We start from the raw sequence: 27,556 nt of genomic DNA, 5'->3' as shown, positions 1-27,556 counted from the left end.
CCAACTTCTGTTAGGATTACTGATCAATGTTCCCCTCCAGGAAATCACTGCATTAACTCTGAAGCTTTAGGTTGAAGTTCTATGATCAGTGTGAAATAATAACGATTAGTGTTAAATGATAATAATTATTGTTAAAGAACGGCAGATTTAGCAGAGAACCTGAGAGATTATAACCAGTTGAATCGTCACACCTTCAATGAGAAAGTTTAGATTTGACATATGTCAGAATAAATTGATTTTGTCGCCCTCTGCTGGCTGTAAAAACACAATTAAAGGAAAATCTGATTTTTTTTTATTTATTTTTTTTTGCTGTTTATTAAACAGCATCAGCAGACAAACCAAACAGTGTCGGTTCATGCGGAGTACATCTTTACTTTTCTGGTGTTTTTTTCCGAACGCAGTCCTTCGATAGCGAAAATGCTATTCTGCTAATTGCTCCCCGAAGACATTAGCTACTTGCCGTTAGGGTGTCAGAAACCCCCGTATTTTTCGTGAAGCGTCTCAGTCATATCGGTATCTAAGCTCGTCTGATCCGACATGCTGAGCACTTCTACGTCTAAGTAGTCGGAGTTCAGGTCTCAAAGAGAACCTGTAGCTGGTTTCCATTCACGCTGGAACGATGTGAGAATAAGCTACTTTCTTTTCATTGTTTCAGCTTTTTTTCATCCATAAAAATGGCGAATTATGAAAACGCGTTTCAGAGTAAAAGCCTTGTAAAATGCCACTCTGTTTCGTTTCATTTATATTTTTAACGTTTTAACCAGGCAGCGCAAACATGACTGGCTTGATCCATTGATTTGTTTATCTCATACTGGCCCTACAGTGCCACCCGCAGGACTGGAAGAACTACTAAAGCCCATTTGTACCTTGTTGATTACAGAACTTCCAAAAAAAAAAAAAAAATCTGTTTTTTAGGAAAATATTTATTAAGAAACGTAAATAAGGCTGTTTTAGTCTGACAGCGCTGAAGACGGATCCATCAATGCTGTGTCGCCACCACAGGCCCGCTAACAGCGTGCTGGCGTTTCTTTGGAACCGTATTCGTCTGCAATAGATCCTCTTTATGAACAAAATGAACGACAAGTCAGTCACAACAACTAGAGGACTGTAGGTGGTACCCGCCCAGACTCATTAGTGGGAGTTTGGTAGAGAGCACCATTTAAATACAGGTAACCCTGAGAAAAGCGCTTTACTGTCTGTTGATGGATGCAAAGGTACTAAATAACAAAAACATGGAAAAAGATCGAGTTTCTCAATTATATCCAATATTTTCTACTACAGGCTGAATGTTGATGAAATACAAAGATTACTTAAAGCAAAAACGTATAATTGTAGACAGAATTTTGGGCGATCTGACTGTTTTCTTTAAGCTATGACACAGGAGTCGGACTTTGAGGGTTGGGGTCTCGATGAGGAAGATGAAGGATAAGAGGCGGGTTGGTAACTGCTTCGGTACGGCGGAGATGATGTGCTGGAGGATCTCGATAGATAAGACGCGCTGCTGGGATTATAAGACGGGCTGCTGGGATTATAAGACGCGCTGCTGGGATTATATGAAGCAGTGCTGGATTGAGACACTGGTGGCGTAGGTGGAACTACTGGTTTCACTTGCTGTGCCGACGCGGTACTGAGATGATACAACGCGGTGCTGGGATTATACGACATGGTACTCGGTTTATATGCTGCTGCGCTAGTTTGAGACACCGATGGCTTAGGTGGAACCACTGGTTTGGGTTGCTGTACCGAAACCGTCGGTGTACTCAGTCTGTCGACAAGTGGATGTGTGGTCTTGTACTGCAGCAGGTACTCAGGATAGATCTGGTTCTCCTTAAACACTACGAATATAGAAGGGTCTGTGACGTCATTAACACAGCTGTCGTAGAGGTTATGGACTCCACCGTCTTTGGAAGGAGGCAGTTTGTAATTGGAGTCCCCTTTAGTGTAGCTCCCCACCAGCACACGGGCCACGAACATGGTTCTGACATCAGAGTTACCGGTGTAGCTGTGCGAGTATTTAGCGTCCCGGGCAAAGTAGCTTCCTGGGATTGGAAACAAAAACATTAGTAAGAAAACAGAAGAATCTTGGTTGTTTGTGGCTGAAAAATAAAACACAAAAGCAAAATGTCTTTTAAAGGTCACTTGTAATCAGTCAATGTTGAGAACCAAGAACTTAAACTGGGAAACGTTTCAGGTTTCCAAAATTTCTCTAACCTGTTTAGCATTAGCTGGTTTTAGCCAGCAGGAGGTGCTAACATTGATCCTTCCTGTATAGAGCTAAATCAGTCTCAATTTTCACTATTACACACGTGATTCACACACACATCGCATGATTCACCAAAGTGTTTCTGGTCAATAAACAATTATAAATTAAATTAAAGCTGCAAGCGGCATTGGGTGACCCTCGCAGCTCAGCGCCGCTCGGCCTTATGCGACCTTTGGAACCCTGCACCGCCGTCCCCACGCCTACGCCTAAACTCATGGCGTAAATTCGACCTTCCTGATCTTGCCATTCCAGATCCCAAAACGCACGCACAGAAAAGTAAAAGGCTTCCAACAGTGAAATATGGGACATCCTGAACGCCGGCCTAAACTGATATTATCAAATCTTTTTGTGATGAAAGCCTTTCCAAGATAACAGAATAATTCCTCTTACCTTCCTTATTGAGGTTATAAAAGCACGGCTGTGTATGAGTGGAGTTTAGAGTTTGATGCTTAGCTACGCCCAAATGTATCCATGTAATCATTTTAATACATTTTAATACAAATTAGTTTTAACAGGTTTTTAACCCTTTATAGGACACTCCTTGATATACTTTGAAAATAAGAATTTCAAGACAGCAGTGTAGGAATCCATGACAAGATCTTATTATATTTTTTTAGTTAATAAACCTAAATATAATGGTTAACGAGGCTTATTAACTTCAATTAGCTTTTTACTTTTTTTTTCTTGACTTGTTAACTTTTTTCCAACTTAATTTCCAGTAGGTAACATCTCCTTCAAGGGCTCATCTAATTGGTCCAAAATCAGATGTGCAGTCATGTAGCTCGAACTTTGCTGAATGACTGGATGTAGATCTTGTGCTACTAGACCTCACTGAGGTCTAGTAGCACAAGATCTACTTAAAATCCATTCCTCCTTTCTACTTAAAAATCCATTCCTCCAGCATTTTTTTAAACCTTTGGAGTTAAACCTCTTTATATTTATTTTTCATGTGCAGAATGTCTGCAGAAGCGATGGCAGCTTGCAGGTAGAGTCTGCCTCCTCCAAAAACCTCCTGGATCAGCTTTTCTGATTGGTTGATGCTCCGACTGTCCAGCGGCTAAAGTGTAATTTGCGGAAATCCAGTGTTGAACGCCTGAACGCTTGAAATACGACACTCAAACGCGCCGCTGGACTCCTTCACGCCGTTCCCTATAGACTTGTAAACCCTAACTGCTTCGGTGTGAACGCAGCTTTAGAGAATCTTCAGACCAAACTAAGGACATAGAGCTTGGAGCTGAAGTTATTTAACCACTTTATAGCAATAAGTATTGACCTGACAGTCAAAGCAAACCAGGAGGAAGTAGGCGGGGCTTGCTGATTGTGAAGCAGCCAATTAGAGTTCGTAAAATAGATATTTCAAATGATTAAATGTCAGTTTTCTGCACCATGAAATACATAAAGTAGATTTAAATATCACTGAAATTTGTTGGTGATATGTCAAATAAATAAATGGTACTTTTATGTAATAAGACATTTAATAAGTCATTTATGTCTTTCATGTGACTTTTATTTATTTCACGGTTTATTTAATGTTCTATTTAATCAATCAACGGGATATTAATGGTACATTTCATTTTGTCCTCTTTAACCTTCCTTACCTGTGATGTAGACGGCACTAATTGTTATTAATATCTGGTGACTTTAAGATGCCAAATCATTCCTGCAAATCAGTCCTGCTTTTTTTTCAGAATTACATTTTCTCCCCTCGAGATTCTTAGACACTCTGATCTATTAAAAACAATAAAAAAATATACAAAAAAAGGCAAAAGCCTTTTTTAAACATGTTAGAGATGTTAAGTACGCATTAAAAGAAAAAAAAGGCTAACATGAGAAACCTTAACTAGCACCTTTAACTTACCCTTGCCATAAGCCGTCCCATTAACCCCACAGAGCCGCCACTCAAAGTTGTTGTGGCAAATAGCTTCAACGTACTCGGGGTTGGTGCCGTGAAATAGTTGCTTTTCTACTACTTCCTGTCCACCGTTGTTGGTCTTCATCTTATTCTTTTGCCTTCAGGTAAAAAGGTTAGAAAGAGATGTTGATAAAGCTAACACACTATGCTAGCATGCTATGCTAGCATGCCATAAAAGCACACTATGCTAACACACTATGCTAACAAGCTACACTAGCACACTATACTAGCATGCTATAATAACACACAATGCAAGCATGCTATAATAACACACTATGCTAACACACTATGCTAGCATGCTATAATAACACACTATGCTAACACACTATGCTAGCATGCTATAATAACACACTATGCTAACATGCTACACTAGCACACTATGCTAGCATGCTATAATAACACACTATGCTAACACACTATGCTAGCATGCTATAATAACACACTATGCTAACATGCTACACTAGCACACTATGCTAACACACTATGCTAGCATGCTATAATAAGACACTAAGCTAACACACTATGCTAACATGCTGCACTAGCACACTATGCTAACACACTATGCTAACAAGCTATAATAACACACTACACTCTCACACTATGCTAGCATGCCATAATAGCACAGTATGCTATCACACTATGCTAACATGCTACACTAGCACACTATGCTAACACACTATGCTAGCATGCTATAATAACACACTACACTAACGTACTGAGCTAGCATGCCATAATAACAGTATGCTAACACACTATGCTAACATGCTACACTAGCACACTCTGCTAATACACTATGCTAGCATGCCATAATAACACACTACGCTAACACACTATGCCAGCTTGCTATAATAACACACAATGCTAACACACTATGCTAACATGCTACACTAGCACACTCTGCTAATACACTATGCTAGCATGCCATAATAGCACAGTATGCTATCACACTATGCTAATATGCTCCACTAGCACACTATGCTAACACACTATGCTAGCATGCTATAATAACACACTACACTAACATATTGTGCTAGCATGCCATAATAACAGTATGCTAACACACTATGCTAACATGCTACACTAGCACACTCTGCTAATACACTATGCTAGCATGCTATAATAACACACTACGCTAACACACTATGCCAGCTTGCTATAATAACACACAATGCTAACACACTATGCTAACATGCTACACTAGCACACTATGCTAACACACTATGCTAGGATGCTATAATCCTATAATACATGCTATAATAACACAGTATGCTAACACACTATGCTAGCATGCCATAACACCATATGCTAACATACTATGCTAACATGCTCCACTAGCACACTCTGCTAACACACTAAGCTAGCATGCTATAATAACACACTATGCTAACACACTATGCTAGCTTGCTATAATAACACACTATGCTAACATGCTATACTAGCACACTATGCTAACACACTTTGCTAACATAATATGCTAACACACCATGCTAGCATGCTATGCTAACAGATGAGGCAAGCATGCTTTACTAGCACACTACCCTAGCACACTATGCTAACACACTATGCTAAAAGATGATGCTAGCATGCTGCTCTAATGTATCCAAGCCTCATTTTGAAGGGAAATGAAACAATAATGCTAATATTGGTAACAAGATAGAAAAAAATGTATAATGTAAGAGTTGTTTTTATTTTAAATCATCGTAGAAAAAAATCTAGAAGCAGCAGGAGGCATAATTGCATATTCAAAGCTCTGAACTTCGATATCCATGCCTTTTTTGCACCATGATTTCCCCCACACTGTTAACATTTGATCTTAGAATGATTTAAAATGAAAATAAACCAAACTACTGTATTTAGACAGTTAGTCCACAGGATACGTACCACTGAAAGAGTTCCCAAAGTGCTTTGTTCTGAATCCTCTCTATCTTGATAATATCAAAGCCTCTCATGGTTGTACTAAAAAGTGTTTGAAGCCTTTTAAATTCATCTGATGTTTGCGGAATGGAGACTTTCTACAACACACAGAAAGAGGAACATTTTAAGATGCAGGACGGATGGATCATTAATATTTGCTCATTTTTATATTGGAAAACATAGATGTATGAAGGCCAGAACAGACAGGATCCTAAAACCAACAAATGCAAAAAGTAAATCAAAATAAAAAACAGATTCTATAAACTATACATTAAATAAATAAATGAAGCAATAAGGTATTGTGGAGTTGTTTAGTCTTCTATCTAAAATACAACTTGATCATTTGACGTTAGCCTTGTTTTAACGCACATGTTGCATAAGTCCAAAATTTAAGAAGTGGATTAATGAGACCATTAGGACGGAGTTTATCTTTGAAACCACCGATCATGTTCACGATAGTTTATGTGTTTATTAAAGGGATCCACGATTGGAAGTAATAAAAGACTTCATTTAACAAATATTTATTTTCAACACAAAACAATAGCTGTTTTGTTTTAAATGCATTTAAACAAAACAGCTACACAAACATCGCCATTTTGTTTATGTTTAAAACAGCAACAAGTAATATAAACCTTTTCACTTTGAAGCAAAGCGCCTTGAAATTGATAAAAATGTAAAAATCACAAGAGATAATGAAGATGAGGAGAAACAAACGGAGGAAGAAAGCTAGAAGATGCTAACCCAGATGTTGAGCTATGCTACAAAGTGCTCCAGTTTCTAACTATTCAGGCTATTTAGGGTTAGCATCAGGATCAAAACATTTTCTCAGGTATATTAGAAAGATGTAAAAAAGTTGTTTTCCTGTTAGCTTCTGCTAATGATGTTAGCTCTAGCATATAATAAACAGAAGATCACATCTGTTTGTTTCTGCAAATATCTGATGTAGAACGGCTCATGAAAACTTTGAGGCGGCGATGCCGTGTGACATTGTGTAAATTTACACCAGTAATTCACAACAGGATAAAAGCGACTCTGCTAATGTTAGCCTTCTAGTGTTTACACTGTAGGTTATAGTCCAGAAAGACCTAACATCATCAATTCTGCATGCACAGGTTAAAAAAATGGGTATAAAACATAGAGTATGTAATTTTTGAAGTAATTACTAGTTTTTACGTATCACAAATAGCAATTTTCAAGTTAAAAAGATTATAATGAGGGCGACATATTTAACTAGTCGTTGATTCCATAAAGGTCAAATTTCCATCCTTGTTTCTCCGAACTTCTGGAATATTTAAATGTCTTATAGGTGCCTCAGCCAATAAACCAGAAAGTAGAGAATGCTGTCAGCTTCAAGCATCCAGGATCCTGAGTTAAGTGAACCTTCATCAGCGCAGAAGAAGTGTTTGCATAGTGGTGAATGTGGTGAAGGTTAGTATTACTGCAAAATTGCTATTCTAGCTACAATTTTTTTGCAGCTTTCAAGAACTGAGGAAAGCTTTATAGATATTAAGGCTGATTTATACTCAGAAACCAGGTCGTCTGCGTGTGTCGCAGTTAACGCAGATATGCCCCGCCCCCTTTCGCAGACAAAATTGTAGGTGACAGCAGACAGGAGGCCTCTGATTGGTCAAATCTACATCTGCTCTACTCTATACGTATTTCCTGTTTGGTTCCTTACCAGCTTTTTTGTTTGTCTAACCGCCATTGTGGAAAACGACTGGTGAAGATGGAGCAGCTAGAAGAGCGAGGTGCGCGAGAACGCTAGGACCCTTTTTCCACCTGGATCCCCGCTCTTTTTGGCCCTCATGTCCCTCCGTTGTCGCACAAACTTGCCCCCACTTCCTCACCGCCTCGGCCATATCTAGACCCACAGCTAGTTCCTGATTGGCCCTCTGGCATTGTGGCGTGGAATAACATAGGAAAAACCACGCTTCAATATGGACAGAAATACAAAAATATCTGCGATAAGCTTACTGCGACACACTGTTTGGGGGAGGATAATCAGGACTTTACTGTTTTAAATGCGTAGGACAATAATGCAGGCGCATTATTTACCAAACACATCATATATTTTTACTGAATGAAAAGACACAGCAGGCACTCGTGTGTGTATCCGTTTCTGGGTGTTTTTTTAATTTCGTTTTCAGCATTTTATTGTCATTCCACCGTGACACGTACAGAGCAACGAAATTCCCTCTCTGCATTTAACCCCTCCCCTTGGGGAGCAGTGGGCTTCCATTGTGCGGCGCCCAGGGAGCAGTGTGGGGTTAAGGGTCTTGCTCAGGGACCCAGAGTGACAGTCTGTGGGAGTGGGATTCCAAGCTTTACGCCCTAACCACTAGGCCTCTAGTTCAATATAATTTTCTTGTTAACTTGAAAATTGCAATTGTGTCCCAACCACTGTCAGGTATTTCCTGTTCCTTTGTGATTCGTCCATTAGGTTCTAATGAAATTATTGTATTCGTTTTGAAAAAGAATAGTTAGCTAAACGGTCGGATAGAGCTAAACGGTGTAAAAGCAGGAAGGAAAACATGATTACTTCAGAAACTCCTTCCAACTACAGCCGATATAAACCAAAAAGAGGTTTGTTATTGAACTGGGAATATTTCTGACATCAGAGGCGTGCACAGACATTTTGGGGGGCAGGTGCTCAGGAGGGGGGGGCACTTTTTAGCGCACGTGGAACACTTAATTATAAAAAAAAATACACACGCATGTTGAATGAAATTTGACTTTTATTTGTAACATTCTCTAAACGTGAGTTTTCAATGGAAAAAGGTCACACCACCAACAGAACAGACTTAAGCGTACTACTTTAAAGTAGTACGCTTTCTCATCTTTCTTCTTCTTTCATCTGGCTCATCTCCCTGTGAGCGACCGCGCGAGTTCACGTGACAAAGGAAGAGAGGTGGCTCATTTCGGGGCATTGTTTCAGTCGTTTTTAATGGCTCAGGTTTTCAAAAGATCATTTCAAAACCGACCTCAGTAAAATCTTAATAATATTCATAATAAAAAGAAAAAAAACGAGTTTCAAAAGGGCATTTTCGTTGATAAAGGGCAAACTTCCTAGTGCTTTAGCACCACCTAGTGTCTATGTATGCACGCCCCTGTCTGACATATTGATTTATCGTTTTACAAAAAATATAGCATCACTTTTCATAGAGGCTGCTGACGGAGATCTATACATAAAAACAGAAAACAAGCCACAGATATTACACAAATCTATTTTATTTAACAAGTAAACATTGGGGTTTTGTGAAACGTACCGCAAGAACATAAATAGGCATTTTGTTTCTCTTGGTGGTAAATATAGACGTACAAACATAATTATATTCGATGCAAAGCAAAGTTACATTTTGATAAACTTTCTGCTTTCGTTTTTTTTTTCTAAACGCGTTTAGAATAAAAATCATGCTTTTATTTTGTTAAAAGCTCACAATATACCGAATCTCTGCTTTTTCAGTTTCTACAAATAACAGATGTGATTATTGAGAGAAATATGTTTGCTTCACAAGGTTTCTATGAGATTAAGCACCTTATAGTGGATTTACACAGATATCATTCCAGCAAATTTACATCCTGCTGCTAGTTTGACAACATGGACATTGAACAAGCTGGTGAAGGAGGTCAGCTCTGCTCTATGAACACTTCTAGATGCTCTGGATATAGTTCTACAGCAAAGAGTTATTCATAAAGTGAAGAACATCACGGGCAACAGTGAGCATCCTCTGCAGAAGATTTTTAAACAACAACCGAGGCTACGTTCACCCTGCAGGCCTTGATGCTCCATTACTATTTTTTGTGAAATCCAATTCTTCAGCATAGTCATTCATATTTCCAAATATATGCAACGTGTATCTGATCTCCTGTGTGAACTGCATTCACACAAGTAAAGTGTCGCACATTCGCAGTAGAGGACGCAGTGACATCACAAGCAGGGAGCGTGCTCTGTGTTTATGGAATTAAACATGGATGGTAGCGCTCAAGCACACCTAGCGATCTTTTATTTTATTTATTTTAAGTGTTCTGAATGATCCTTTCCCAGCAACGAATTGGGAAAGTTGGTTAGAGATGTAAAAACAGAGTTTTCCTTTAAAACGTTTAAGGTCAGTGTTATCTTTTTATTTCACTGAAAGTCTCTTTGCGGTGATCCTGGGTTTGAATAAAATAAAATACTTTATTGATGGTTTTTTATTATCTACTTGGCTTTATTCCCCCTAATTGTGCCATTTACATTACTAGAATCGTCCTTTGCATCCCTTTGCTCCTGAACGCACCTCTACATGGGGAAAACCAGTGAAAAACATGCTCCATTTGCTACGGAAGAGGATTAGGGCCACTGGAAAAAAAAATGTTAACTGATTTTTTTTTATTTCATTTCAGTATAGTGTGAGAATTCAGTCAGAATTCTGAGATTAAAGTCAGAATTCTGACTTTAATCTCAGAATTCTGACTTTTTTCTCAGAATTCTGACTGAATTCTGACAATAAAATAGTCAGAATTCTGACTTTTTTCTCAGAATTCTGAGATTAAAGTCGGAATTCTGACTTTTTTCTCAGAATTCCGACTTTAATCTTAAAAGTCAGAATTCTGAGATTAAAGTCAGGATTCTGAGTTTAAAGTCAGAATTCTGACTTTTTTTATTGTCAGAATTCAGTCAGAATTCTGAGAAAAAAGTCAGAATTCTGAGAAAAAAGTCAGAATTCTGAGATTAAAGTCAGAATTCTGACTTTTTTCCCATGTTAAACTGAAATAAAATTTAAAAAAATCAGTTAACTTTTTTTTTTTTTTCCAGTGGCCCTAACCCTCTTCCGTAATTTGCAACATTTGCATTCAGTGTGAATGCACCATTAGAAGGCTAAATGTCCACCTGCACAGCCACTGGTGTTTTCACACTCAAACTCTCCACTTAGACAGAATAAAGCTAGTTGTAGCTAGTTGGCTAGTAACTAGTGATGCTGAGGGAAATGAGGCTCTAAGGAAAGATGATTGCTTCATATCAAGCAACCATCTTTGTCATGCAGGATATAAAAGGAAAAAGAGCAAGTGTAGCTGCTAACTAATTATAAATATAATCATCAAGCTCCTAAATTAAAGGTATAGTGGAGAATTTTTGCGATTTTTTTGATAAGACCTCTCCACTTAACCCCGCCCTCTCCTATAAAAAAAAAAATAATGCACATGCACAACCCTGTACCCGCTCCCGAGAGGGAACGCCTGTTAAACACCTGTGAGAGCCCATTTTTCCTCGTGCACGCTGTGGTGAAAAGTTGCTGTTTGCATCGCTCTGACAAGCTAACTTTCCAAAAGATTTGCAATTTTTCCACTATGTCAGACTCACCAGAGGTTACTAGTATTAGTAGTTAGATGGATGACCAATTAACCTAACAGTCATGACGGCCTTACGTAAAAATATCACCAGAATGATTGACAGTTAGGAGGACCACTGATTAAGATGATCCACCCAGAAATAAAAAATGCTCCACAACACGTTTAAACATGAATCATTTTAGAGCATATAGCTACTGCTGTCAGAATTTATCGACTGAGGTAAACTAAGTTATTTAATGATTTTGTTTCACCAAGTTTGGCCCAAAGATGCTTTGCTAACGTTGCAACCAGGAAGGAATCAGTGCTGTCTCAAGAGAGCGGGATTTCCTGAAAGGTAGCCAATCACAGGCAGTTTATTTTCTCCGGTTGGTTTAACGCTCAGAGGGACAGAAGTTGACATGAGCGAAGAAACAAGTCCTCAGGAGAGAATCTACAGGTGGGTAAAAAGCGAGAGCGCGGAGGAGGAACACGATCTCATGGTTGGGACGTTTTGGGGGCAATGTTGCCAACTCCTCGGCAATGAAAGTTGATATTGTCTGACCAAAAAGATGCTAGAGGACGTAATTAACTAATTTACAATCTAATATTTCAACTATTTTAATTAAAACTACACAAATCAATATTGCTGTTATTAAATTAAACTTAATGACAGCTATCAGAGGCATAAAGCTGATGAGGCGGGAGGATCTATTTTAGAGCAACGGGTTCAAAGAAAAACCGGTTCAGGGCGGATCAGTGGAAACTTTACTCGTGATTGACTCCTGTTCGAAGAGGAAACGTCGACTTCATCCGACTCCCTGTCAGTGGTCCGGAGATGAAGGCTCGCTAAATGTTTACAGAACAGAGGGATCTCTGCTTTCATTGTTTTTTCCTTTTGTATTTCTCAATTTATTTATGTACTTTGTGTTTTTTTGTGTAATTAACCATTTATTTATGTATTTCAACAATAATTTATTTTTCCTGTAATTTATTTACTCCTCTCTCTCTCCATATGTTGAGGTGGGAGGTTCTAACATTTGCCTACAGCTGGTTAACTGGGAGAACAATACAGAAGCTGACGATTCATTTTTGTATTCATTTATATATGTACTTATTTATTTTTATAGTTATTTTTGTTTTTCCCGCCCTGTTGGAAGCAAGAGGCAGGAAAAAAAGAGCCTGGAGTGAATTTATACCGAGAATCCTCGTTCAGGGATCTGAGTTTTGTCCCAGTTGTCTGGCACAGCTGGAGGCCTTCTGCAGGAAGAAAAGCTGAGTTAGTTTCACTTCGACCGATTTCTAACGTTTTATAAACACAAACGTTTTTCCTTCAACCTACGTCACTTTCTTCGATTTGACTTCTTCGGTGGAGACGAACCGAGGACGTCTGCTCACCAGCCTCTTCGTGCCGTAATGTTTGTTTGTCTGAATCATGTCTGAGAAAAAAAATACACATACGGAGTGAGTTTTGTTCCATTATTGTTGAAAGATAAAAACATGTTTTGCAAATGAAACAAAAAAGTTAAATAAAAATGAAATAAAATGAAAAGAAAACAAGTAAAGGTTTTAAAAAGTTTTCGCTTTTTCTTTAACAAAATATATATCTTTCATATATTTTTTGTGTAAATGCATTTGTTTTCAAAGTTGTTTTTTTTCCAGATTAAGTTTTCTGCATTTCATTCTTTGCAAATTGATTTTTTTCCAGATCCCATTTTCTTCCCTTCTGGGGGCGGGGCTTTCCTCTGGAGTGAGGAGCCCAGACGCATTTCTATTGGTCTGCTGGACGTTAGCATCATTTCTTATTGGTCAAGAGTGAATCAGTTCAGACAGGCTTGAAGGGAAGACAATGGTATCTGGAAAACAGAAATTAAATTAAAAAAAAAGTAAAATTGAAAATATAAAATATATATTTTAAAAAAATAAAATCTTTGAAAAGATAAAATAAAATGAGAAAGAAAAAAATCCTTTTCTTCTCAATTTACAAAAATATTCTTTGTAAGTTAGCATGTTCTCCCTGAGCATGCGTGGGTTCTCTCCGGGTACTCCGGCTTCCTCCCACAGTCCAAAAACATGACTGTTATCCCCAGCAGGGATAAAGCATGAATGAAAATGGATGGATGGATGCTCATTGTAAATTTTATTGCATGAATAATGAAACAAAGTTCACTCCATACTTTTAATGCATTATTTTAAAATCCCTTAAAATAAAAAAAGCACAAAGAAATAATTTTTATTACCCTGAAAACTAAGAGAGTACGACTGAGAGCCGACAGAAAACTCCAAAGTGTCGTTCTGATCTTCCAGAAACTTCTTCTCCAGCGTGGCGCTGTTGATGTCCGCAGATTTCCTTCCAGCGCTCTGCAAAACACACGGCGGTTTTATCTTAGTGGATGCAGCTAAAACCAAACTGTTTTTCTTTCATATAAGGATGAACTGATAAATCCATCAGATGTGTGGAAGACTCAACAAATCTGAAAGCAGCTAAAAGACGAAAACAATCTTGTTCCTGATAAAACATCCTAAAGAAAAAAAACAGAAATAAGATTAATGAAACTGACTAATCACCTTTTCTGTTTGTAAAGACTTCATTTTTGTAAACGTAGTTCTGTGCAATAACCCTAGCAGCAGTCATTCAGTGTTATATTATCATTGTTTGTTTTTGGGGCAACTGTTGAAAAAGTGTTTGCTTTCTCTTCCTCTAATTACGTGGTAAAAGTAACACCATAAGTATTATTAGTCCAAGTTTAAACAAAAAGAGTCATTTTTTTAAGGAATCATAGGAACTTGAAGGGAGCGTTGATGCTTTATCTGAAGGCCTGGTTGCTGGACGCACTAATGAAGCGGGGAATGTTTAAAAATATTGGTCGATGCCGAATATCGGCCCATGAATCGCTCCATCTCTGGTTTGCTGTGAAACGCTTTAATGTAAAGCTCACCTCCCAGAGCGCATGATAGAAATAATAGCTAGTTTTTAAACTAATTTACGCCTTTCGTCATTTTTTAAAATGAAACTTAAGGGACGAAAATAAATCCATTAATGAGAGATTAGAGCCAACGGTAATTAAAGTTACTTTGAGGGCAAAGAAAATAGATTTCCTTGATGTTGAAATGCAACTTTTATTCGTTTATAATAATCTAAAGACCAGATGTTAATAAAACCAGAGAATTAATCTAGTTCCTTTAGAAAAGGGGACAGAAAGTCATTGCAGACATAAAAAACATGAAAAAAGTATAACAGGTTTTCTTTTAAAGGCACACTATGCAACATTTTTCAGTTAATTAATGTGTTCCATAACGTTTTGAATGATTAAATGAGTCATTTCAGGTTGAACAAAGGTTTTCTCAGCCGCCCTGGTGGTCTGTAGGGGAAATACCGTACTTGCAATTGCAGGAGCCCTCGGCCCGCACCCACAGGCTCAGAAGTCTCGCGAGAGTCGGTCTCGCTTTACGGCGAGAACTGCTACACCCCCCAGGGAAAGGCATGCTCGTTGCTAGCAAAGTGGCGATCTTTGTGCAGTTATCATGGCGGAACCAGCGTGAAAAACAGCGAAAGCCCATGTTGGAGCAGGCAAGAAAGAGGAAAAGGGCTCCAGACAGAGAGAGGAGTCGTACACGGGTGAACATCGGGCAAGCTTTTTCTGAATGGCGAGAGCTAAAAAAAAAAAAAGAAGGCTGCAAGGCTGACGCGGACCTCGCGTTTCTGCTGATGCGATTGTAAGTAACATTGGAATGGTTTCTCTCTCTCTGTGTGCATGTTCATACTTTCACGGTGTTAGTCATTCGTTGCGTTCGCCTGTCTGCTAAGCTCAAAACAACCGCGCCTGGCTTGACGGAGAAACCAGGAGAACAGCTGAGCATATTTACGACAGTGCACTTTTACTTTCGCCCTCTGGGGGGAGCCTCGCTGGAAAATCAACACCGGTTGCATAGTGTACCTTTAAAAAAAAAAAGAAGAAATGAGAAACAGAAATCAGCAAACAGGTTTATTCAAGTTACTGATTAACAAATCAATAAACCGAAAGTTTATTGATCTTTTCAGTCGACTGATGATTATTTGATAAGTAAAAGTTCTCTCAATGATCTTTAAATAACATGAAGGGCTAAAGGTTTCTGAAAATAAACTTGAAAACAAACAATTATTATATTTCAACTAATTATTATTCCGTCTCTTTTAAATACAGATGGAAAAAACTAAAATGCATTTGAAGGGAAATCTTTATCTAATAAAAAGAAAATGTTGGAATCTGTTATAAAACTAGGGATTTTTTTATGATATCCATTTAATTCATATCTGGAAATGTGAGTCCACCTCCTGATTAGCTGCATCAGATCACCTGAGGAAGGACTTTGGACTGGACGGGACCCAACATGGAAACGTAATAAGTGGCGTGCAGCTTTTATGACGCGACTGGAAACTCTGATTCAATCGAGCTGAACAGAAAACATCAGAACAGCCGCCAGAGCGCAGATATTTTGACAAATTAGCCGCTTACCTGGTGTTTAGACTTAAATCGGTTTCATTAAATGTGTTTTATTGAATTCCATGTTGTTGTCATGATCTTCACTGATGGCTGGCATCATTATTGATTCAATTCACCTGTCTGACTCTTATCCACCTGCTCCTGCCTCTATGCGTCTCGCTGGCCAGTGGTGAGAGGGTTTTTAGCTCCCCATAGTGTTTCTGATGACGTGATCCTGACCTGTTCTGCCTCTCAACTACTGAGCCTGTCTGTTTCCATCTGAACGGTTTGCCTGAACCGTCTTCAGACTCCTGGACCTCTGAGCTTCCCTGTTCCTGTTCTGATCCGTTTGCCTGACCTCGCTTCGGACTCCTGCATGTTCTCTGGAGCTGTTGGCAGCCCACAGCGTGGATCCTAGCTCCTTCTCTGGTGATGGACTGAACTTGTAAACCAGGTTAGTGACTCACAGGGATAATCATCCTCCTCCATCAGATTATCGTGGTCACTAACCTGTGTTTCTCTCCAACAGAGTTTCCAGTGATAGACGCCCACAGCCCGCTATGATTAATAAATGAGTATTTGAAGTTATCTAACTTTCTGTTCCCGTGTTCTGATTAATGACAGTGGTAAAATAACGAGAGCCACAAAATTGATTGGAAACCCCGTAGAATCTGCTGCAGAGTAAAAACCTCTCACAAATCATTACATTTTAAATAGAAAAAGCTTTTTTAATCTTAAAAAATCTTGGGAATGAACCACAAATAGTCTTTTATGAACTAATTACACTAAAAAAAACTTTGTTTTGTTGTTGTTTTTTTTCCACCTGTTAAAGGTACACTATGCAACCGGTGTTGATTTTCCAGCGAGGTTCCCCCCAGAGGGCAAAAGTAAAAGTGCACTGTCGTAAATATGCACAGCTGTTCTCCTGGTTTCTCCGTCAAGCCAGGCGCGGTTGTTTTGAGCTTAGCAGACAGGCGAATGCAACGAATCACCATGTCTACTGCGGTAAGGGACTATTTAGTTCCAGTTTTCGAGTTTGAAAATTTAGCACGTTTCCGACACGGGCTTTCGCTGTTATCTTGCTGGTTCCGCCATGATAACTGCACAAAGATCGCCACTGTGCTAGCAACGAGAATGCTTTTAACTGGGGGCGTGTAGCAGTTCTCGCCGTAAAGCAAGACCGACTCTCGCGAGACTTCTGAGCCTGTGGGTGCGGGCCGAGGGCTCCCGCTATTGCAAGTGCTGTATTTCCCCCACAGACCACCAGGGCGGCCGAGAATACCTTTGTTCGACCTGAAATGACTCATTTAATCATCCAAAACGTTATGGAACACATTAATTAACTGAAAAATGTTGCATAGTATGCCTTTAACCTGCCTGGAGGCTCCAGAGCAGCAAACTGAGTAAACATGAAGCAGTGATGGTGTGTTTATTCTACATGAACTTTGGACAGAAACTTGAGGCCGAATGGATGAAGATCAGAGGTGGATTTGATGCACTCACGTCTGAACCGTACTGGTTCCACTTCCCAAACTCGTCCTGCCAGTACCAGAGCCACTCGGTGGTGTGGATGAAGCTGGGCTCCACCATGGAGTTCACCGTGGTGAGCCGTCGGACTTTGCTCTCTCCGCGCGTCATCGTGTCAAAATGCACCGGTGGACTTCCGCTGCTACGGAAAGCAAAAAAAACAAACATCTTTCAGTGAATTTAGCTACTGCTTAAAACATTCAATAGAACACTTTATGTCTTAAATGAGTCGATCCCAAAAAAACCTGCTTACAGCTGATATGAATACAAAACGAAAAATTAAAGAAAATGCTAAAAAGCAAATTTTCCTTTAGCTATTTCATAATATATACATTTAAATAATTACATACATATCTGCATGTATAGATTTTCTTTTTTTCCTTTTGCAGTTCATTTAAATCGCACAGTAACACATTTTCTACATTATTAATATTAAATTAATACTATGTTTTGATAGCTACAAGCTAATACACAAGTTAGCCAAATTTTGCCTCAAAGGAATAGTACACCCAAAACATGATTAGCCTTCATTTTCTACTCACCCCCATGCTGAACAACACTCTGGAGTACTTTTTTGATATCTCAAATGCATCTGGAGATCTGGGAGGCTTCTTGCTGTCTGCTGACATTCAGATAATGGAGGTCTATGGTGCCCGAGGCAGAAAGGTCCATAAAAGTCCACAAAAAACGTGTCAATATTCCTCCATACTGCTCGTCCAATGTATTCCAAGTGTCCTGAGTGGGTAGCATCCAGAATTTACTCGAAACGAAGTCATTTAGAATGTTTTTAGAGCATAAACAGTAGTGTATAGTATTTCCTAAAAGCGAGTTCACGAGTCTACGGAAACCGCGGCAGACCAAACCAGATGAAAGTGCGCATTCAGCGTCTGCTCTGCCGATAATGCAAGCGTAGAAGAAGAAATGTGCTGTTTACCTGTGCAAAGAAAGAAACAACGAAAGAAAAATGTCTGAGGACTTCAGTGTTGAGGAAGAGCATGAGTTCTTTGCCGAGCTGAATGCGCACTTTCATCTGGTTTGGTCTGCCGCGGTTTCCGTAGACTCGTGAACGCGCTTTTAGGAAATCCTATACACTAATGTTTATGCTCTAAAAACATTCTAAATGACTTCGCTTCCAGTAAATTCTGGATGCTACCCACTCAGGACACTTGGAATACATTGGACGAGCAGTATGGAGGAATATTGACACGTATTTTGTGGACTTTTATGGACCTTTCTGCCTCGGGCACCATAGACCTCCATTATTTGAATGTCAGCAGACAGCAAGAAGCCTCCCAGATCTCCAGATGCATTTGAGATATCAAAAAAGTACTCCAGAGTGTTGTTCAGCATGGGGGTGAGTAGAAAATGAAGGCTAATCATGTTTTGGGTGTACTATTCCTTTAAGCTGAAGCTGGAGAAGCAGGATACCTGTACGAGTTTCCAGGGTCACAGAACTCCTTTTCGATGGCCTCATTACTGGGCAACGCCTTCCACTGGTCGCCTTCATGGACCTGCCATCTGTACGGCATCTTGTCGTGAGCTTTAAAGCACTTGTCTGAAGTCATAAGTGGAATGAGATTATTTGAGACCCAACAAAGGTAAAAAGGTTTGAAACAGGAGAAATAAGTCATAACTTGCCTCCATTTTTACAGTAGCCTTTGATGAAGTACATGCATATCTCCGTTTTATCAACTGAAAACATCAAAAAATAGTAAATGATCTTTAAAGCATTAATTCTTCTCTGAATTAATTTGTTAGTTTGTTTATTTACTCTTTGCAGTTTTGTTCTTTTGTCCTTTTTTCTGTTCCTTGTTTCCCTGTTCTGCACCAGCGCCGGGGTCGTCGGTAGCAGAGGCCCTACGGGGCCCTCCATGGTTGCTTCCTCTCCCTTTACTTGCTGAAGTTCGATTGCGACTCTTTGAGCGCCGTTTTGTCTTTGCACTCTGCGCGCCCGCGTCGTCTGTGATGGCGGAGACGTCGCTGTTGGATGAATCGGGATCTTCCTGGCGACTGTCACTGCGACTCGGTTCGCCTTCGCCGTACAGGTTCAGGCCACTGGACTCGCCCCAGAGGTCGCCAAAGGAAGTGCTTCGTAGTTGCTGTAGGGGGTTGTATCCGGTTCCCCTGCCTCCCCTGTTCCCCCTGGCCCCTCTTGGCCCCCTGTAACCCCCCCTCCCCCGGCCGTAGGGTCCCGGCCCATTCAAACCACTGTCACTTCTTCTATCGACGTCGTAGCCAGCAGCAGAGACGTCACTGCTGGAGGAATTACAACCTCCATGCTCATTTACTCCGTCTTCCGTGTACAAATCCAACAGATCAAGATCAGCGGAGATGTCGCTATGGCTAGGTGTTCGTCGCTGGCTGAGGTTTCCTCTATGACCCCTGGTGCCCCTACCCCCTCTATTGCCCCCTCTCGCTCTTCCTCTGCCGTGTCTTTCATTGGGCCCCCCACAGTTCCCCCTGTGCCCTCGACTCGCTCCTCCTCTACCGGAGATCCACAGCGCCTTCTTATTGGGATAAACAGACTTCAAGGACACAATGATGTCGTTGGGGACCATCTTAGCGTTTAAGCTTTTCCTCGGCTGAAGACCGAAGAAGTTATGTTCCCGGTAGCAGCTACAGGATTGGTCCAGCATCCTCTCACAGACGTGAAGCCTTTCACAAGCTAAGCCCCTCTCGCACCGGCCGAACAAGCCGTCGCCGTTATTGTAATCATGACATATCTGGTAAAACAAGAAGAGAAAAGGAAGCCATCAACCATAAATATCGTTGTTTCTAAAGTGATACCTGGGGAGATAGGAAGGTAGAAAGGTGGTGACACCTTCTCCAGACTAAAGAGCTTTGTTTCTGAGCATCATGTGGATGTTGGAGGACTTACAGAGGGCAGCATGGTGTTGTCGCTCTGCAGCAGCAGCGTACAGAGCTCCGCCCTGTTCAGGCAATCCAGCTCATGTTCTTTCAGTAACCTTTGGTTGTAGTCCGAGTTTAATTCATGGGAGAAACTGCATCCTCTTCTGTTGTAAAAGATTACATATAAGAAAGTTACATAGATTGTTGCCTAACCTCTAAAAACCACAAACAATGACAGCAAAGATCCCTGTCCAACTCCAAAACATACAGTAGCAGCCATTCCCATTTTACTCTGACTGCACACTTTCAATGAATTACAGGGTCTGGCCAGGAGATGGCACTTCTCTTTAGATCTTAATGTCCACAAATCATGACAGAAACAATATTTTAGTAGAAAAAGGCCTGTCGCGATAATCAATTAATCAATTAATCGCACGATAAATAAAAACTATCCACGTCATTTTATTTATCGGCTATATCGTCTCTGACTGTGTTTTTCCTCCTTGATGACGCTGGATGAAAAGGCTTAACTCCGGTGCTATCCACTGACCCCTCCCCTTCCTCATTTTTGAGGAGTGAGGAGGAGTGGACTATCGCATCAGGTAGTCAGCGCGCATCATTTTGTACTTCTGCAGCTTTAGAGCCCCGTGAGGAGTTAGAGGAGTTAGCGAGGTAAAATTATGTTGGGGGGGAAAAAGCTCAAAATGGAACTGGTTTGAAAGCCGAGCACAACAGCCGCCGTGTGGGAGTATTTCGGATTCAAACCAAATGACCGAGGCGAACCGCTGAACCTATGCGAGCCAATATGTCGCGTTTGTCATAAAACAGTAGCAACTAAGAGCAGCAATACAACCAACCTACACATGCAGCTAAAGCACAACCACCCAGCAAAGTTTCTCCAGCTGGGGACAAAAAGTAAAAGCGGTGGCCTGTCTGTGTCTTCAAGTTTGCGACAGTCCACCATCACTGAAGCAATTAATCGACAGGCAGCATATAAAAAGGACGTCGCAAACTGGCGCGCGCTCACAGACAGCGTAGTTCATTTAATTGCTACAGAGATGCTCCCATTTAATATTGTTGAAAAGCCTGCATTTCGAAAAATGTTGCAGACATTTGATAGACAGTATGAACTCCCGAGGAAAACATTCATATCACAAACGTGATATCTTATATATACGTTTTTATTTTCAATGTGGTTTTATCTTGTGTTTAGTTTTTGTTCAAGTGTATTTTTAGTTAACAGAGACTGAGAGTCCATTTGATTTTTATTTCTCATTTTATTTTGTTAACCAGTCCCAGTGTTAAGTAGGGATGGACGATATTGGGATTTTGGCCGATATCCGACATGCCGATATTTTAAAGCTCAAGTAGCCGATAACCGATATCGATACCGATGTTAAAGCTGGACAAAAATAAGTAGTCATTGAAAATAGCAGTTTTGTTATCCATTTCTGACACTTTGAAAAATAATATACCGTATTTTCACGACCATAAGGCGCACCGTACTAAAAGGCGCATTTTTTATATACAGGTACATGTCCTCTACTACCTTTAAATAGCTCTACTGCGTATTTTAAAAATACAGCGGGCCCAAAACTGAGTAGGACTGTGCTTTATTCATGTATTTATTACAAAGTATTAATCAAACCTGGCAGCTGGCCATGAGACAGACACATCGCAGATGACACAGCGCTGTGATTACTCCTAAATTTACTTAAAATCCTGAAACCTGCCGACGGAATATGTTCGCTTTTATTGCCGGTATCCTGGTGCCTGCACTGTAAATTATTTAGATGAAAAACACCTGCCAGCCGCCGCGGTGAGGCTGCTGTTGAAGGGATTTCTCCTGTCGGTGCACCGCTGGTATGTGGGGGTCTGACCGCCTCCGACAGAAATAGATAATCTGGATGAACTGACTGCAATTATTAAGTTTTCAGGTGGACTTTCTCACTTAAAAACATATTAAAACTACTTTATTCCCACTGATCACAGCAAATATAGCTGCAAGATTTAGATTATTTAGATGAAAAAACACCTGCCAGCCACCGCGGTGAAGAGGAGGAGACCCGCCCAGAGGCTGCTGTTGAATTAAGTTTTCAGGTAGAAAAATAGAGCGGGAGCAAAACTGAGTATGATTGTGCTTTATTCATGTATTTATTACAAAGTATTAATCAAACCCATCAAAGTCATCATCCTCTGTTTCTGAATTAAACAGCTGCGCTAAATCAGACATGCCAGTTTCCCCTTCTTCGCTGTCAGTCACTTTCCGTGCAGCGCGGCTCCTCAGAAATAATGCCGGCTTTTGCGAAAGCTTGAACAACAGAGCCAGCAGACTCGTTAGTCCAAGCATCTACAATCCATCCGCAAACGGTGGCGTAACTTGCCCGGCGCTGCCTTCCACTTATCCTGAAACTGTGGTCTCCGTCTGTCATCCATCGCTCCCACGCCGCTCGCAGCCTTACTTTGAACGGCCGCTTCACACCGATGTCGAGCGGTTGAAGTTCCTTTGTCAGACCCCCGGGATAACGGCGAGCACAGCGTTCATTTGATTCACCTTTTTTTTTCACATCGGCTGTGAGATGGGCACGCAGCGATGGTGATGCGTGGAAAAAAGCACCTGGTCTCCTCACATACACCTGCCTTTCATCATCTCCCCAGCCCGTTTCATTTGCGTTAATATCATATGTCATCAGAGCGCTCTGTCTGTCTCGCTGTCAGCTCCCAGATCAGCTTCTCTGATTGGTTGATGCGGCACGTCCAGCAGCAAAACTTCAATTTTTCCATCTCGAGCAGCAGCAGCGCGTTGGCGGCGCGCTCCCGACGCGCTGCACCTGCAGCTCAAAACGCGCTGCGGGACCTTTTGCTGCACCTATACGCGCGTCAACCATTGACTTTGCATGTAAACTCGCTGCTTCTGCTGCACCTGCTGGGTCCGGTTCACACCGATGTCGAGCGGTTGAACAGCGAGCACAGGGTTAATTTGTTTCCCCATGTTTTTCACATCAGCTGTGAGATGGGCACGCATGGAGTTACATATTAACAGCGATGGTGATGAGTGGAAAAAAAAAACACCTGGTCTCCTTACATTCAGCCACTCTTTCATCATCTCCTCAATGAGGTGGTCTCAAAAGTCGCAGTTACAACACACATAGGGCGCACCGCACCATAGGGCGCACCGCACATTTTGAGGGGAAAAAAAGACGTTTAAGTGCGCCTTATAGTCGTGAAAATACGGTACTCAAATATATTTTCATATGCTGATATCAAATAGATTTTTAAAAACGCGGTATCGATCTATTTTACTTTCAAAATCTCGTGAAATTTCATCGTTCTGTTACAAACTCTCGTGATATTTTGCAAATTCTTGTGAGATTTTGTTAGTAAAATAGATCGATACCGCGTCAATATATCAACATATAAAAATATGGCAACATTTGGTGAATTTTCGGGGGATTTCGTAGCATAACGATGACATATAGCAATATTTCATTAGTGAAAGAGATTGATATGGTGTTTTTAAATGGCAATATATCAGCATATGAAGATATTGGGATATTTTAATGGATCAATATTTTTCCCTCGTCTTTAGAAGTTTTTAAGTCTGTAAAAAAGAAGTTTTTGAGGAAGAAGAAGAAGTAGTATTTTTTTTTAGACTTTAGAAACTCAGAAGCTGATCAAATATCGGGTTAAATATCGGTGGGGTGGCCGATGTCCGATATTCAGTTTTAAGGCCGATACCGATAGGGGGCTGATTATATCGTGCATCCCTAAGCGCAGGCCTAGCGTTACCTAGGCCAGGCCTGCATATTGCGCCAGAACCCCAAAGGAATTACATGCATACTAGAATAAAGGAGAGGATCATCAGCATAAAACTAGTGTGCATTTTATTCAAGACGTCACTTCCAGATTTTTACAATCTGGAATCCAGTTTTAAAAAAATGATTTCATAGTTCCACCGCACCAATCAAGCAAATAAACAATAAACAGTCTACTGTCAAAATCTGCTACCTTTAAGTGAGGGAAAGGGAAATAATGCGTTTAAAATAATTGCAGCTGCATATTTTCATTAGTTTCAATCAAATTTTATTACTTTTTCTGGACAATTTTCATATTAATTTATTTTGTATTTGGATTTTTACTTAATTATTTTGAGGCCTCAATAACACAAGTTCACGGAAGTTATGTTGTCATGGCAACGTCAAGCAAGCTAACAGTCGCTGAGTAAAGAGGTCGCTGCGGAATGCTAGCAAATAGCCTAATGACAGCAACGAGGAGGAAATACGGCACAGAATCGCATTTCGGATTCGTCCGCTCATGAGAGACTTTCTCTCCACGACCTCAGAGCGCTCCTGAACATTTGGACACCTGTAATAATAATATTAATAATTATACTTTATTGATCTCACATTGGAGAAATTACCTCTCTGCATTTAACCACTAACCTGACTCCGCCAGATGGATTTGCTCCGCATATCCATCTGGAAACCTTTCGTTGAAGTAATTTTAGGAAGGAGCGAAAATACTGGTTAGCTGATTGGCCTATGTTGGTGATAGACGGGCCAAATAAACCAATTAGATCAACGAAGCATATGACGTACTAACAAAGCGACGACAAAGAGGAGCCAATTGATAGATCAAACTCTTGGTGAAACCAGTCGGAAGAAGAGCAAAAACATCTTTTCCTCTGAGAAAAGCCTCCAGAGCAGTGTTTTGCTCTTCTTTCAGTGAAGAAATACTCTGTAATTCCGATAAAACTTGCTCGATAGCCACGCTAACGCTAGTTTCATCGGCTGAAGCCGCCATGTTCTTTAGACTGAACTGTCGCGCTTCTCGCTGCGTCACACCTCAACCCGCCTCAAAGCCAACGCTGATTGGACGTTCGTTTGGTGAACGGCTCCAAATTTTCTTTAACGGAGAGTCTCCAGACTGATCTGCGAGTGAAACCTTGAAAGCTGGCGAGATCAGGATGGTCTCACGAGGCTATTTAACCCCTCCCCTTGGGGAGCTTTGACTAGTTCAAAGTAACTGAAATATGTTGATTATAATTCCGGATGTGACACCTTAAATGACAAATCAGATGACGTCATTTGACATAACTCATAATGCATTTGATTAAAGATTTCTTGAATTGTTATTTTTCCCTAGAAATAATATAAAACATCATTAAGGGCAGTCAAAATTTAGTGAATAATGTTTGTCTATTCTATTAAAATGTCTGTATCTCTATAAATATATTATTGGTCGTCTTCTCAATTGAGAGAGCCCCATGCCTTTCTTTGCCCAGGGCCCCAAATTTCCTAAATCCGCCCCTGCTTCCATTCTCTCCTCCAGGTTTCATCTGTTGTGCCAGAATGACCTTCTCTAAGCGCATTGCAATCGTTCCAGTCACTAAATAGTAAAATCCATTTACTCTATTTGCTTCGTTTTTCATGTCAGTGGGGTTTCAGATTCACGCAGCTGAAGCTCCTCCTACTTGATGATGCGTTCCAGGATGGAAACACTGCATCTGAAATGCAGAGCGGGGAACTAACGGTCACTAACCGACCCGTACGGGAAGCACAACCCGTACCATCAGCTCTTCTGTGCAACTAGATATACATCCAGGTCCCCCTTGATTTTAATTTATAAAAAAAATACTTAAATTATGTTTTTCCTTCCTTAAAATGCAGATAAATATGATTTAATCAGATTTACTGCTCTGAACGTGACCCATGATGACGTCAGAGAAGCAGTTTAACGGATAAAATGGAAAAAGCTAAATTGTCTCAGAAAATTCATAGAAAAATTTGAAAGATGTGTATTAGCAATCTTTAGTGACTCAAGGGTATAAATAAGTATTTTAGTACCATAATTACATTATTTATGGATGAATATCTGCTTGCAGACGCGTGAACGAGCTGATTGTCCAGATCGGGATTGGAAAGTCCCCGCTGACTTTCACCATTAAACTAGTTTAAAAAGAATGCAATTCATAACTCAAACTGAGAAAGAGAAATAAAAACAGTTCCAATATTTTAAAAATGGAAACAAATTTTGAAAAAAATAAAAACTTAAAATATTAAATCTATACAAATAATTTGAATTTTTGAAAAATTAATATCTCAAAACATTTTTATTTTTTTTATGATTTTTTATCATATTTATTTCATTTCTGGATGTTTCCAAAAGTGTTCGGCACTTGGAACAATAAAGGAACAAAACTCACGCCATATAGTTATTCACCAGCTACTCTGATCAGGATAACGCCTGAGCCATGACGTCACTGGCAACTTTAGAAAAGTAACTCAACTTAAAAGCTTTAAAATATATAAATTCACATTTGCTTTTGTCGAGGTGATAATCACACTTTTAATGTTATTGATGCATTTATAAGTAGTGTTATCATAAATTGAGGATATAAAGACATCGACAGCACGTGAACGCACCGCGCCCTTTAAGAAAAAGGCAAACTAATAATTCAGTCACTGTTAATCTCGGCTTTTATTTCAATCTTTGAGTTTTCTAACCGGACAAACAGCAGGTGTGTTTCCATCAGAGGCCCTCCGCCATCTTTTTACCTGAGCAGGAAGTGGCAGGTACCGCTGAAGAGGAAGTTTTTGCACAGGTGGAGGCTCCTGCAGTCCCCAGGACAGTCCTTCTTCCTGCACAGCCTCAGGCCGCTCCGGGCCACCACTCTCTGCTGCCCGTCAGCACCGGAGCTCAGAGCAAACCTGCTGGGGTTGGAAACCACCTCGTTCGCGGATTCACCGAGATTACTAACCAGATCTTCAAGGTTAACCGCTCCCTGATTGGCGCATATGTACTTTAAGATCACAGCCTCCATCGCTGCCTAAAGTCAGACTGCAGCTGTGAAAAGTGGAGCTGCTGCTTTTAAAGGCAGCAGGAAATGTTTGCTTTCATTTCAGCTGATTGGAAACCGAAACTTAAACTATTTGCAGAATGGGGCGGAGTGCAAAGCTGCGGCTCGCCGCGCGAGGGCGCTATAGTACAAGTTTTCACAGTCTGTGGATCTTGAAAGTTTTTTTTTTTTTTTCAACAATATATTTAAAAGAAAAACAAAATAAAGCAAAATTTCACCATTTACCACCACCCGACCTCAGTGGAACAATAACCACTGATTTCCTGACTGTTTACTAAAAGAATTTCTAATATATTTTCCCAGAAAACATCTCATTATGTCTAAGAAATTCAGTGATTTTCTTTTTTCTTTATCACGATAAATAAATATGATTCCATTGTTTTTATACCAAACATTTAATTCCTCCTTGAACTAAAGCTGTTTTTCCTAAACTCTTTGGTTTCTGTATAGAAGGACATTTC

At 40.2% G+C, this 27,556-nt stretch overlaps 1 protein-coding gene across 1 annotated transcript; it reads right to left on the bottom strand.

Moving 5' to 3' along the window:
* Window positions 1-301: 301 nt before the first annotated feature.
* On the bottom strand, window positions 302-27,163 carry si:ch73-252i11.1 (uncharacterized protein LOC553517 homolog). Its single transcript, XM_038300320.1, has 12 exons — window positions 26,794-27,163; window positions 20,265-20,400; window positions 19,158-20,109; window positions 19,025-19,078; window positions 18,815-18,941; window positions 17,363-17,528; window positions 13,637-13,757; window positions 12,739-12,835; window positions 12,596-12,656; window positions 6,057-6,187; window positions 4,122-4,273; window positions 302-2,039 (listed from the first exon to the last, which is right to left on the bottom strand). The coding sequence occupies exons 1-12, from the start codon at window positions 27,057-27,059 to the stop codon at window positions 1,366-1,368; spliced, it is 2,937 nt and encodes a 978-aa protein (XP_038156248.1). The 5' UTR covers window positions 27,060-27,163; the 3' UTR covers window positions 302-1,365.
* Window positions 27,164-27,556: the final 393 nt, after the last annotated feature.

Source organism: Cyprinodon tularosa, unplaced genomic scaffold (assembly GCF_016077235.1).
Source record: "Cyprinodon tularosa strain WSP-4 unplaced genomic scaffold, ASM1607723v1 ctg447, whole genome shotgun sequence".
Lineage (NCBI taxonomy): Eukaryota > Metazoa > Chordata > Actinopteri > Cyprinodontiformes > Cyprinodontidae > Cyprinodon > Cyprinodon tularosa.
Note: the sequence above shows the minus strand (reverse complement) of the source record. Positions and strands in the feature narration are given on the sequence as shown.